The 12,913-nt window shown below is 39.3% G+C and overlaps 1 protein-coding gene across 1 annotated transcript; it reads left to right on the top strand.

Annotated features, from left to right (window-relative positions):
• The first annotated feature begins 18 nt into the window (after positions 1 to 18).
• LOC122666934 lies at positions 19 to 12,212 on the top strand. Its single transcript, XM_043863048.1, has 3 exons — positions 19 to 310; positions 2,986 to 3,142; positions 11,812 to 12,212. The coding sequence occupies exons 1-3, from the start codon at positions 137 to 139 to the stop codon at positions 11,946 to 11,948; spliced, it is 468 nt and encodes a 155-aa protein (XP_043718983.1). The 5' UTR covers positions 19 to 136; the 3' UTR covers positions 11,949 to 12,212.
• Positions 12,213 to 12,913: the final 701 nt, after the last annotated feature.

The following is a 12,913-nucleotide window of genomic DNA, read 5'->3' as shown; positions in this document are numbered from 1 at the left end:
GTTGAACCGAAACTGAAAGAGAATCTCATTCCGAACCAGAACAGCCTCAGTACCGTTTCCACCTTCACTGTGCGGAGAAATAGAGAGATCCTTCGCATGATCAAATTCAACCAAAAGCAGATTAATTCACACAAGAATGGAGGAGACGGGTAAAGCAAACGAGAGATGGAAGGCATCACTCTTGAATTTGTCGGAGATGGGGGCCAATCTAGATTCTCTCCACAAGCTGATCATTAAGAAAGCTATCTTCGTGGACGAAGAAACGTTCGCTAAAGCCTCCCTGAGCTCCGAGCAGGCACGAATTATCAAGGTATTCTAAGATTTCCCCTTTTGACGTTCATATCCTTAGTTATTTATTTGTCCCAAATTTCTTGGCTGAGTTTTTATCTTGATTGAGTTTCAATTGGTTATATTTATTTAATTTTTTGTTCTTGGTTGTTTATTAGCTGGTTGTTTTCAATGGAGAAGTTCACGAAGATCTTACAACGCGCGTGCTTATTTGATGGTGTGAATTAAATTTAAGTGATGGATGCTAAAAGGAAATTAAGTTATATTTGTAGGGTTTTGTGTATAAGCATATTTTGACATCTGGGTTGGTTAGTTTTAATTTTCTGCTCTCCAGTCTCCCCATTTTCTGTGAAATTAAGTTTTAATTACTGGGTTTTGTTTATATGCATAATTCTGACACATGGATTGGTTAGCTTTAATGTTATTCTTTCGGAAGTTGTTGATCGTTTCCACTGAATTGGAATTATAGGTAAGGTTGCATAACAAATGCAAACTAAGCCTTAACCCAACTACATGAGGTGTGCTATATGTATCCACTTTTCACAATTCCTCTTTATGTATGTGCCAAATATTCTGTTAATCATAAGGCATCATCTTTATTTCTCTACTTCAACCATGTCCTTTCTGGCCTTTTATTGTCCTTTTTAGAACCTTCAACTTCCACCTGATTGCTGCTTCCCCATCATTCATGTATTTGCCAAGTTATTCGTATAGAATCTGGAGGAAGTTAAATGTTTGACATTTTTTGTAATCTTCAGATATTCAAATGGCATCTGCTCAGATGCGTTTTCATACTTTCTCTAGTTCAGGGGGTTTCGAGTGAGGGCAGACAAATGTTGTCTCATGGAAATTGAAATCACTTTGTTTAACACTATCTATCAAGTAATGGTAACCAGGATTTCAATATTTAATATTGACCCTTCTTTTTATAAAAATATGTAACCATTAATTAATGGTTTATATTTAATTAAGAGCATGTTTATCTTTTTCAACTCTGTGGCTGATGCACTTTGGTTTTCAAAAGTTGTATTGCCATACATACCTAAATGAGTCCAGTTGACAATTGGTACAAACCTATACTAACTTGTGGTAGTTTCTAAGGGAGTAATGATTTCATGTGTTTGTGGAGATACACATTTTTTAAGACACCAAATCGGTTTCTTAAGGCAAAACCAAATTCTGCTGTCCATTCCAATATAGATTCATTGTAGACAGGGCTTCTGTCTTAAGAGCTTTAAAGCTGGACCTGATTATAAAAATGCCATAGTAGCCTTCAAGGCACAGGATAGCTTAACCCTGCCAATCTTAGCTTGTTCATCTTCTTATCAAATTTGATGCTGGATACAGAAGTAACCAATTCCCTGAGGGTTTTTTGTCGCACATCCTTGAATGTAATTAGTGCTTTGGAGTGAGTTCTGTTGATGATAGGGTTAGGTTTCAAACAGAGTAGTGGTTTTTGTATGGTCAAGGTTCTCTCTCTTTCTCCCTGGGCTTTGGCCAGGCCTAGACCTTCATGAGCCACGTTTTCCTTTTTCTTTTTTCTTTTAATTTGCTTTTTAATTTCGAATGATAACTAGATATTTTTAGTACTTTTATTTTCCTACATGTGAGGCTTCACTTTGGGGTTTAATGATTTAATTTCTGTGGTCTCGAACTAGCTTATGAGTCCTCTTAACAGTTACACCCCCACCCCAAAAATAAAGAAAAAAAAGTTTGTATATATATATATATATTGACTGCTTTTGAAAGTTTAGGAAGAGATTTGAACAAAACTGTAGTCTTTTCTGGTTATCGGGTAGGGTTTTAAAGTGTAGCCTCTAAGGAAGGTTTTGATAGCAAAGAGAGAGTTTTAAAGTGAAAATTTAGTAACCCCAAGGGGAAGTAACTGAGTTGAAAATGACCAACATCTCACAATTAAGAGGTCATGTGCTTACCTAAAAATGAAAATTTAGTATCTAATTCTGAAATTAGAATTTCAAGTAGGTGCAGAGCTTGGAAATAAAGGTTGTGGTTTGTTTGGCTATATGGATAAAACTAGTAGAAAGGGGTAAAATATGAGGTCCGCTAAGTTCAAATGGTCATTTATTTGGGGTTTGATGGGAAATCCGGATCTCCCCCACTAGCAGCAGTGGAACTGGGTCTTTTTGGCTGGCTGAGGGCTAGGGTTTTAGATTATGGTTGCTAGGGTTGAGTTATTTGGCCCAAAATGAAATAATTGGAAGAGCACATTTGCATATAAAAGATACCCAAGACATTAATAATTAATTAAATATAGCACAGCAGCTAATATCTCCTGCATTTTCATAGAAAAGATGCCATATGAATTCCATGCTGGCCACTTGTAAACTTCTCTACTCACCTGGCTCCCTCTCTAGTGGTCGCAACATCATTGTAATGGTGCTAAACAAATTCTTTTTTTGGAGGAGCTGTACATGGTTCTTAATTATCAAGCTTCCAACTCAATATAACGGTTGCAGAATTGAAACAAATCAAGCTGGATTGCATAATAGTTTTTTGTTGGCTGTTGCAATTGCATATACTAGCTATCTTAGTTAGGTAGTACTGCAGGTAACTCAATGACTGCAATTGCATAAACTGAAGAACTCCTTTTTTTCTAATTAATCACTGTAGCACTTATATTGTATGCAGTACCCATACAATGCTCTTATTTGTATAGGATAATCCTTTCATGTGCAGACACTTGAACAAAGGGTAGAGACATTAGAACGGGAGCTTGATGCTGCGATTACATCTGCAGCTCGTGCTCGTGCAGAGAAGCGACAGGCTGAAGCAGCCCAACGAGCTGCTGAGTTACATGTACAAGAGGTTACAAGGGAGCTTGAGAACACCACAAGTATGTGATTCTCAACTATATTTGATTTCTATCTTATGGAAGTTATGGATCTCGTCTAGCATTAAAACACCTATAATTCTCATTAACCCACAAAATGACATAAAAGAGTAAGGGCAAATTATCACCGAGTGGTTTTTAGTATTTGATTCACATATTTTGCAACTTCAAAGTTCAAGTATAATACCATCTCATGCCAGAGAAAAGTGATTTTCTTTCCCCCATGTGGTTTCACTTGTTCCTAGGAATGATCATAATCAGACCAGTGTAGTACACATGTTTATGTTATACCTGTCCTCTTGGTGTACTTATTTTGTTTTCTTTTCTATTTTTACTTCCGTCGTTAAGTGCATCATTAATAACAATTTGTCCTTGTTTGCATCACAAGGAACGTGCTGGTAGGAAATCCATACTGCAACAAGCAGTTTTTTTAAAATGCTTCAGGTGTGAAGTGAGGTTTTCCATTTGGCTAAAATGTGAGGAATAAGACAATCAGCACTTTTTTTTAATATGTAATCAAAATAGATGACATATTTATGAGCAGGAAAGAAACAAAGGGTGCCAGTAATGTAAAGCTAGGCTAGGGTTAACCCAGCCCCAATTAACCCACAATAAATCACAGCAGTCCACCAGCAGTAATCCTAACAGCAGAGTACTAACCAGGTCCGAAAATAGGACTTAGGGTTCAGGTCAAACACAACTTTCAGCCATTTAAAAGGAACTGTGAGCCGGGCCGAATGCAAGGGTGAGAATGCTCAGCAAACCCTCAAACATGGACTGATTTGGATGGCAAGAAACAGTAGAAACGGTAGGTCACCAAATTAGAAAGTAAAGGATTAGGTATAGAAACCAAACCAGCCAAGTGATGATCACCCAACTTGGATCGAGTGTAGCTGATGCTAAAGGGATACTTGACTCCAAATTTGGTTATGTTCTGACGGCCTGATATGGTGATATCAGTGAAACACCAAAATAGAAGGTTAAGAGAAGCCTTCCAAAACAGTGCTGTTCTAGAACTCCAACAGTAGCCGAGTGTAGGCCTAGTTGATTGAAGCTTGACCTGCAAGTTTGGGTCAATATTGATGGGTAGAAGTGGAGATGGGAATGGAAGAATGAAAATAGAAGGTTTTATGGTGCAGGCGACTCCAGCCACTGGAATGGAATGGGAATGGGGTCTAGTGGAGTGGATGATGGGTGGTTGTGATGCAGCACCAAGTGCCCACCCAAAGGAAGAAGAAGCCCTGAAATTAGGGCTTAGTTTGGGAGCCGTAGTTTAGGTTTGCATTTTAGTATTTTCCATAATTAAGTTTTTATTTCAGCTTATTTGTAAACTTAAATTGGACCGGTTCAAACCATGGTTCAATTTAAGTGATTTTATCAAGTCTTTTATTTTAAGTTGTTAGGGACAATTAGGTATTTTTATTAAGTTTTTTAAGTTGTTTTATTAGGTCCCCACCCCTCCACGATTTAGTGAGGGAGTGTTTTGCTTAGATTAGGATTTGGCTATTGGCCTTTTATTATAAGTATTGAATATCGTGGGAGGCTCTCCCACAGTTGATGAATTAAAAAAAAAAAGACAGAATTGTGCTGCCGCCATTGTTTCTGTTGCTGCTCCTTGAGAGCTTGCATCCTTGTGGTTCTATCAAGGTGGAAAGGGTAGGTGGATCTCCTACAACTCCTTGCATCGAGACGATTGGGAGGATCTCCATTGAAGGTGGTTCTATCCTTCTCCATTGTTCAAGCTTGCTGCCAGTGGAATCTGCTATAAGATTGAGTTCAATTTCTGTTTCTAACCCTCCTATCCCTCCCCCAATCGACCCCCTTTTATTTTATTTGAATCCCCTCAAAACCCTAGATCTTCTTAACTTCAGCCAGCCTTCATCCTTCATCAGATTCAATTCAAAATTCAGACTACAGCTCCCTCTCCACATCCCTTACACTCGACTTTAAGCTCTGCCCCCATTCATCTCTTATACCCTAATTTGCCCCCAACTTCTTAAACCCAAAACCCTAGAGTTTTCAGAACTAACACTTCCAGCCCTCACCTAGGCCTCATACCTTGGCCAAGTATTGTTCCCAACCAGTACAGAACTCGATCCAAACCCCCCCTTTTAGATCCCACATTAAACCCTAGTTTTAGCTACTTTCCCTGTTTCCCAAAACCGTAACCCTAATTTTCTGGAATTTAGAAACTCATTCAAACCTAACTTAACCTATACCATTAGCTTCCCCTAGACCTGCCTATCATTACTAAATAAGATCTAACCTCAATACCCTACACATAACCCTAGTTTTGACCTAAAACTACAATTCTGCCCTATTGCAACTGCAGAACCAGCAGCCCCTTGGTTCCTTTATCATTAGATCATGGATATTTGGCCTCTAGTAGGTCCTTTGCCTATCTGGGCTACATTAAGTTGTGCTCCAAAACTCAGCAACTTTGGATGGAGGGATAAGGAGTTATGCAGCCTTGAAGGTAACAGCAGAAAACCCAGGCAGAACTTGAATCCACAGGATGGTACAACCTCTGATTTGTCAATTCTGCAACAGCAGCAAAGCAACAATACTCAGAAGTGGAGAGGGGGATCACAACAGCCTTCGAATGATGTTCTCCAGTAGAAGCAGTTCAACAGAGATCGAGCAGGGTAATAAAGAAGAGAAGATAGAAGAGAAGGTAGGGGAATGGCTCTCTCAGCCTGGGTCTCTCACCCACAGCTATCTCAGTTGTTGAAACAAGGAGGATCTCCCATAATTCGACGGCTAAATTGGCCAGAAAATTCTATTCTCAAATTTGTTGCTTCATTACAATGTGAGGCCTATTAATAGCTTAGGCAAGCTTACAATAAAATAGAAACTTTTCAAAATAGGAACTTAAGAAAATAGAAACTACTAAATCCTAACTAAAGTAGAAGGTAACTAAATTAGAACTACTAGGCTTTATAAATCAGCCACATGCATGGAACAAATTAGAAACTACTAAATTTTTTAACTACTGAAGTGCACCAATCCTAGTTGACTGGTCAAAGGGGGTTCTTATCAAAATCGTGGGACATCTTTTGTCCCTGCTTGGCTGGCTCGAGCTGGTCCAGTTCTGGCCCAAATATTCGATGGGTCTTTTGCTTCTTCTGGCCAGAATCTACATCATCCAGTGCTGCTACAATTGCTTCAGTGGGAATTGCTGTCGGTATTGGAAACATCCTTAGTTCCTCAATTCATTCGGTGGCGCGAAATCCATCATTGGCGAAATAATCATGGTTATGCCATTTTGGGCCTTTTGCGAAGCTAGGGCTGGCAACAAGTATCCGTTTAAATGTCTTACCATACCTTAGTTTGAATGTCATGGTCAAGGCTTTTTTACCCTGTGTGTGTTTCACTTCCCCTTGGTCAGTGAGATACCTCTTGATGAAAGGGTTATATAGGGTAGACTATTAGAACTTGAAACCTTAAAAGCCTGGAGAGAAGTTTGTACAATTAGATGGTTGGGATGAAATAGTTCATCAGGGAACATAGCAGAATATTTAATTTTAGTTCTCTCTAATCATGAGTCCTATAATCATGCCTCACTTAGATATAGAGTATTAAAAAACCCATCACATGGAAAGGGAAGATAGTTACGTTAAGCACTATGTTATACCATACAATAGCCACCCAATAACGACATGACACGTGGCAATGATAAGGATGTTTCACCAGGTTAACCATACTCGCACGAAACCCGCCCTGAGGATCCAGAGATCGACTACTAGAAGCCCGAAGAAGATGGCGCATATACTAGGTCAACTAGCCTACCTAAGGCAACTCGCCCTGGCACATCACCACCCACTAAGCGTGGTTGCTCAATGAAAGCCTTGGCACATCATTGCCTACTAAGGCTCTCTCAGCTGCATGCTGATTTGGAGAGTGTAGGGGGATTGAAGGCCCTAAAAAGACCGGTGACCCCTCGAAATACCTTGCTTAATGAATTGTTTATCTTGGAATGTTAGGGGTATGAATGCTCTTGTTAAAATTCAAGGGATTAAGATGGTGTTGAAGGACTCTAATATTAGGTTGGCCATTTTGACTGAAACAAAAGTTAAGACCAAAAATTGCCCTGATATATTTGATTCTTTCATGAATGGTTGGCAGTACATTCATAATGGAGAGGTAGGGTCTACCATTCGTATATGGATGGGTTGTGATAAGAAATGCTTTAAAGTAGAAGTCCAGAAATCAGATCAGTTTATTCATGTGAAGGTGACTGTGTTAGGTACATCCCTATTTTTCTATTGTACCGCTGTGTATGCTTCTAATACTATGGAAGGTCGGAGGGATCTTTGGAGGCAGGTGACAGCTTTAGCTAATGGAATCTCTGATCCTTGGACTGTGGTTGGTGATTTTAACATGGTGAGAAATCAAAATGAAAAATTTGGAGGGGATCCTATTTGGCAGGAGGGTGTTGATGATTTTAACTCTTTTATTTTTGATACAGAGTTAGTTGAGCTAAAATGGAAAGGGGAACAATTCACTTGGAGTAATCGACAAAGTGGGCCTTCTCGGATTTGCTGTAAGTTGAATAGAGTGATGGTCAATGTTGCTTGGATGAATCTGTTAAGAGCTTCGGAAGCCACTTTTCTGCCCCCTGGTTTATCGGACCATACCCCAATTTTGATATCCATTATTGTAGGTGTTAATTTCGGTCCAAAGCCATTCCGGTTCTTTGAAGCTTGGGTTGAGAAAGATGGATATGATGATACTGTTTCGAAGGGGTGGAGTCTGCCTTTTGGAGTCTATCCCAATCCCATTCTTAGATTGACTGCTTGGTTGAGAAATATTAAGCAGGAACTTAAAAAGTGGAACAAAGAAAGTATTGGGGATGTCTTTCAAGCTGTTAAGGTTGCTGACCGAGAGCTAAAGCATATTCAAAATGAGCTTGCTACTAAGCCCGCTGATTCGGTTTTGGCTTCTTTGGAATCTGATGCTAAAAAGAAGTATTGGGATGCTTTGCATATTGAAGAAAAATTCCTCAAAGAAAAATCCCGAGTGAAGAGCATCCAATTGGGTGATGGGAATAACAGTTTTTTCCACAAGTCCATGACTTGTAGACAAAATAGAAACCATATATTGGAGATAAGGAGTGATGCAGGTGAGACTATTAAAGAGCCAAATTTGATTAAGGAAGAAGCGGTTTCTTTCTACAAGAATTTATTTGGGGCTAATGAAGAAGATAGGGGGTTCTTCCCTAGTACTATTCCCTTGAGTTGCGGCTTGAACTCAAAACAGCAAGTGGACTTAATTGGGAAGGTGTCAAACAAGGAAATTAGGGAGGTGGTCTTTGCTATGAAGAATTCCAAGGCTCTAGGGCCGGATGGTTTCGGAGCCGCTTTCTTTAAACACTCCTCGGATTTGGTTGGTGAAGATCTGACTTTGGCAGTTAAATGGTTCTTCACTCATTCTTTTTTGCCAAAATCCATCAATGCCATGTTTATCAGCTTGATTCCAAAAACGGGAGATGTGACTTCTTTTGCAGGGTATAGACCAATAGCACTTTGCAATTTGATCTATAAAATCATTACGAAAATTCTTTCTAATAGGTTGCAAAGAGTTATTGGAAGGGTTGTTAGTGACTCTCAATCTGCTTTCATCAAGGGGCGGTCTATTGTGGACAACATTTTAATGTGCCATGATGTGGTTAGAGGGATTGAGTTGAAAGGAGCAAATCCAACTGCTGTGCTGAAAATTGACTTGCATAAGGCGTATGATTCTCCAAGTCAGAAGTTCTTTTTGCTATCATGGAAAGGATGGGTTTCCCTAGCAGATTTATCGGTTGGGTGAAGGCTTATGTCGATACCCGTGCTTTTCTATCCTGCTTAATGGAAGTCCTATAGGCTACTTTCAAGGAAAGAGAGGGATAAGACAAGGGGACCCCCTTCCCCGTATCTGTTTACTATTGCTATGGACGGTTTTTCAGTCTTGATGAGGAAGTTGGAGGTGGAAGACCGGATCAGTTTGCTGCCAAGGTGTAAATGCTCTCATCTCTCTCATCTTATTTTCGCGGATGATCTAATGATCTTTGTTAGGGCCACTTCAGATTCTATTTCGGCTAGTTTGGGGGCTCTGGATAAGTTTTATACCTGCTCTGGGTTGAAACTTAACAGGGCTAAGTCCTCTATTATTTTAAGGGGCCTTACCCAAACCGCCATACTGCAACTTTGGGAATTGACGAATTTTGTGGATACCAAGCTACCTATCTGGTACCTTGGGGTCCCTCTTATCTCTAGTAAGCTGTCTATGATAGATTGCTATCCCATTCTCGATTCAGTGCGGCATAAGCTCGAAGGATGGAAAGCTCGGTTCCTTTCTTTTGCTGGTCGACTGCAACTTCTCAGTTCTGTTCTCCAGGGATGCTATATATATTGGTCTGGGATCTTTGCTCTTCCAGAAGGTATTATTACGAAGCTGGAGTCCTATTTCTCAAACTTCCTTTGGACGAGGTCAACGCTGAAACGTAAGGTACATTACATTTCTTGGTATAAGGTTTGTAAACCTAAGGATGAAGGGGGCTTGGGAATTAGAAGAATTAAAGAAATGAACCTAGCTGGCATTCTTAAACAAATCTGGTGGATTGCTTCAAAAAAAGATAGTTTGTGGGTGAGATGGGTAAATGCTAGATATTTAAAAAAGGACTCTATATGGACAGTCAAAACTCCCCAAAACTGCTCTTGGGTTTGGAAAAAAGTGCTGAAATATAGGGATTTGGCTGAACCATATATTCATCATGTTGTTGGTAATGGTCTTTCAACTAGACTTTGGCTGGATAATTGGCACCCTCAAGGGGTGTTAATTAAGAGATTTGGGGACCATATTCGGTATGATGCTAGTTCTAATCACCTTGCACTAGTTTCTGATATCATTAGGGAGGGTACATGGCACCCAAGATCCCATGGATCTTTTGACTTGATGAGTGTTTGGAGAGACCTTCCCAATATTCCTCTATTACAGCAGGGTAGAGAAGACTTAATTGTTTGGAAGGGTACCTCGACCGACTTTTTTACTACCAAATCAGCTTGGGTTATCATTAGAAGAAGTTTGGGAAAGGTTGATTGGAGCAAATACATATGGTTTGCTGGTAATATCCCTAGACAATCTCTTACTACTTGGAGATGTCTAATGGAAGCTCTCCCCACCAAAGATCAATTGATCAAAAGGAGCATTCAAGTAGGGGCGAATTGTGTGTTTTGCTGGGCAGGAGTTGAGAATCGTAATCACCTGTTCTTTGAGTGTTCTTTCTCGGTGAGCATAGGGAGAAGAGTTACTTCTTTATGTTTCGAAAGCGGTGGGGTTCTTTATAGAATAAATGATGTGATCTCTTGCCTTAAATTTGCTGCATTTGCTAATAACAAGCTTGATGTTCTTATCAAGTTAACTTTTTGTGCTACGGTGCATTATATTTGGTGGGAGCGAAATATGAGGTTATTCCAAAACAAGGCTAGGACTGTAGAGCATATTTTGGAGGCTATAAAGTTCGATGTGGTTACTAAGTGCTCAGCAATCCTGCTCTCAGTTGTGTGCAACTTAAGGAATCAATTCCTAGTGAATAATTGGGGAATTCGGATGGTGTGGAATGCCGAGTCCAAAGGCCTGTTCTTGGCCCAATCCCCCTTCTCATATGGTGGCTCTCCATTGTGATAGTTCTTTGTCTGCTGATAGGGCTTCTTAAGGGGGGTTTCATCAGATATGCAAATGGAGATCCGCTCCTAGCTTATGCAGGAAAGGGGGAGGATGCTTCAGTTCTTGGGATGGAGCTCCTAGCAATTTGGAGAGGGGTCTCTTTGTGTCTTGAAAAGGAGTTGTATCACATTTCTATCAGATCTGATTCTCAACTGGCAGTGGATATTGTGAAGGACAAAATCATGGGTCCGTGGAGTATGCAAGTCTTGAAAAGTAGGATTCTTTCTCTTTTTGAGATATTGAATCGCAGGGAAATTCGGCATGTGTGGAGTTCAACCTGCCGATTTTATGGCTTCCCTTAAGGTTGATGGTGTGGAATCTATCCTTTATCCTTCGGATTTCCCAGTAGAATTGTTGAATTTAATTAAAGGGGATTCGGAGCAGAAAATTTACTTTAGATGTAATTGAGTTTTGTCTTTGTTTTGATTGTATTTCCGGGAGCCTGTCTCTGGTGGGTTTGGGGGCCTTCCTCCTCCTCTTAGGCCTGCCTAAGGGCGGAGGGTAGTGGCTGCCTTTTCTTTCTCTCTTTGTTCTATACAATCATATTTACCTATCAAAAACATAAACAAAAAAAAAAACTTTGGACGTCGCCTTTATTTTTGTAAATCGAGACCATAATATGTTTCCATTCATCTTGCATTCTCCTAGTGCACACAATCTTATTAAACAACTTGGTTAGCCAAGATAAGCCACAAATTCTTAAGCTCTTCCACACTGCTGTGGAACCCCATCTGGGTCCCAATAAACACTTTATTAATCAATTTCATGGACACGATTCCAATAATTATTTGGTTAATACAACTTTCTAACCATGCATGAAAAAGGAAATAGTCCCTGTAATTCATCCACATCGGTCTGCTAAAAGGATAGGTATGTCTGTTTTCTGTTTATTTCATGGGCAAAACACACTTGTATCTTCCAAAAGAAAACATGCTTATTCTTAGTTTCACCCTTTATCACTGTAGAGGTATTCAAGCTGCACATGGAGGAGTTGCGTGCAAAGCAAGAACAGATATCCAGGAAAGATGATGAGATTAGAGTTTTGGAAGCTATAATTAAGACACTGGGTGGAAAAAAAGATTCATCAGCCACAAATGTGTGAGTTCAATATTGTAAATGTGATTTTTCATGTAATATTGGAGTTGTTGTTTTCTGGTGTTTTAAAACATTCTTCATTGGTATACCCCATTCAAAGAAGTCTAATAAGGAAATGGATGTGCTTGCTGACTCTCTCTTCGGAATTATTTATGTTTCTATTTATCTGACACATTTCTATTTGTTGCAAGTGTTTGATATGATTTATGACCTTTATTTCTATTTAGTATAAAATTAAAATAAATCAAAAGTCATAAATAGTTGAAGAGCTCTTTATAATAAATATATGATCATGAATCAATTATTTTGATTTATGCGTTCCCTTTAATGAGCACTTGTTCTAACTGCTCAACATCAAGGGTAAAGAGGTTTTTTGATCTTTTATAAAATTAAATTTAATCAAACTCTCTTCCTTATTAGACTAAGGGGATAAAGCTATTGTGCTCTTCACCGATGATATAAAAGGAGAGGATGGAAGAGTGTTAGTAAGGGTTGAGGACAATGTGAGGAGATGGGATGAATATAATTATGAACTTCTAAATGGATATAGTTCGAATATGACCAAATCGGTTAACTGCATTATTCATCAAGACACCACACTTCAAAGATATGTAAAAAAGATTGGTGTGGCGGAAGTTAAAGAGGCCTTAAGAAAGATGAAAGCAGACAAAACACCAGGCCCGGATGAGATCCCAATAGAAGTGTGGAAGGCCCAAGGAGGTTGTGGGTTATATTGGTTAACCAAGTTATTTAACAAAATTATGATCACAAGGAAAATGCTTGATGATTGGAGGAGAAGCATTGTAGTTTTGTTTTACAAAAATAGAATAACTGTAGAAGCATAAAACTACTAAGTCTTACTATGAAACTGTGGGAGAAGGTTATTGAAGCTCGTCTGGGAAGAGAGACTCATATCTCGAAGAATCTATTTGGTTTTATGCTAGGAAGATCCACGACATAAGCTATCTACCT

Source organism: Telopea speciosissima, chromosome 7, assembly GCF_018873765.1.
Source record: "Telopea speciosissima isolate NSW1024214 ecotype Mountain lineage chromosome 7, Tspe_v1, whole genome shotgun sequence".
Classification (NCBI taxonomy): Eukaryota; Viridiplantae; Streptophyta; class Magnoliopsida; order Proteales; family Proteaceae; genus Telopea; species Telopea speciosissima.
The sequence above is the reverse complement of the archived record's forward strand: the minus strand, read 5'-3'. Positions and strand labels throughout refer to the sequence as shown.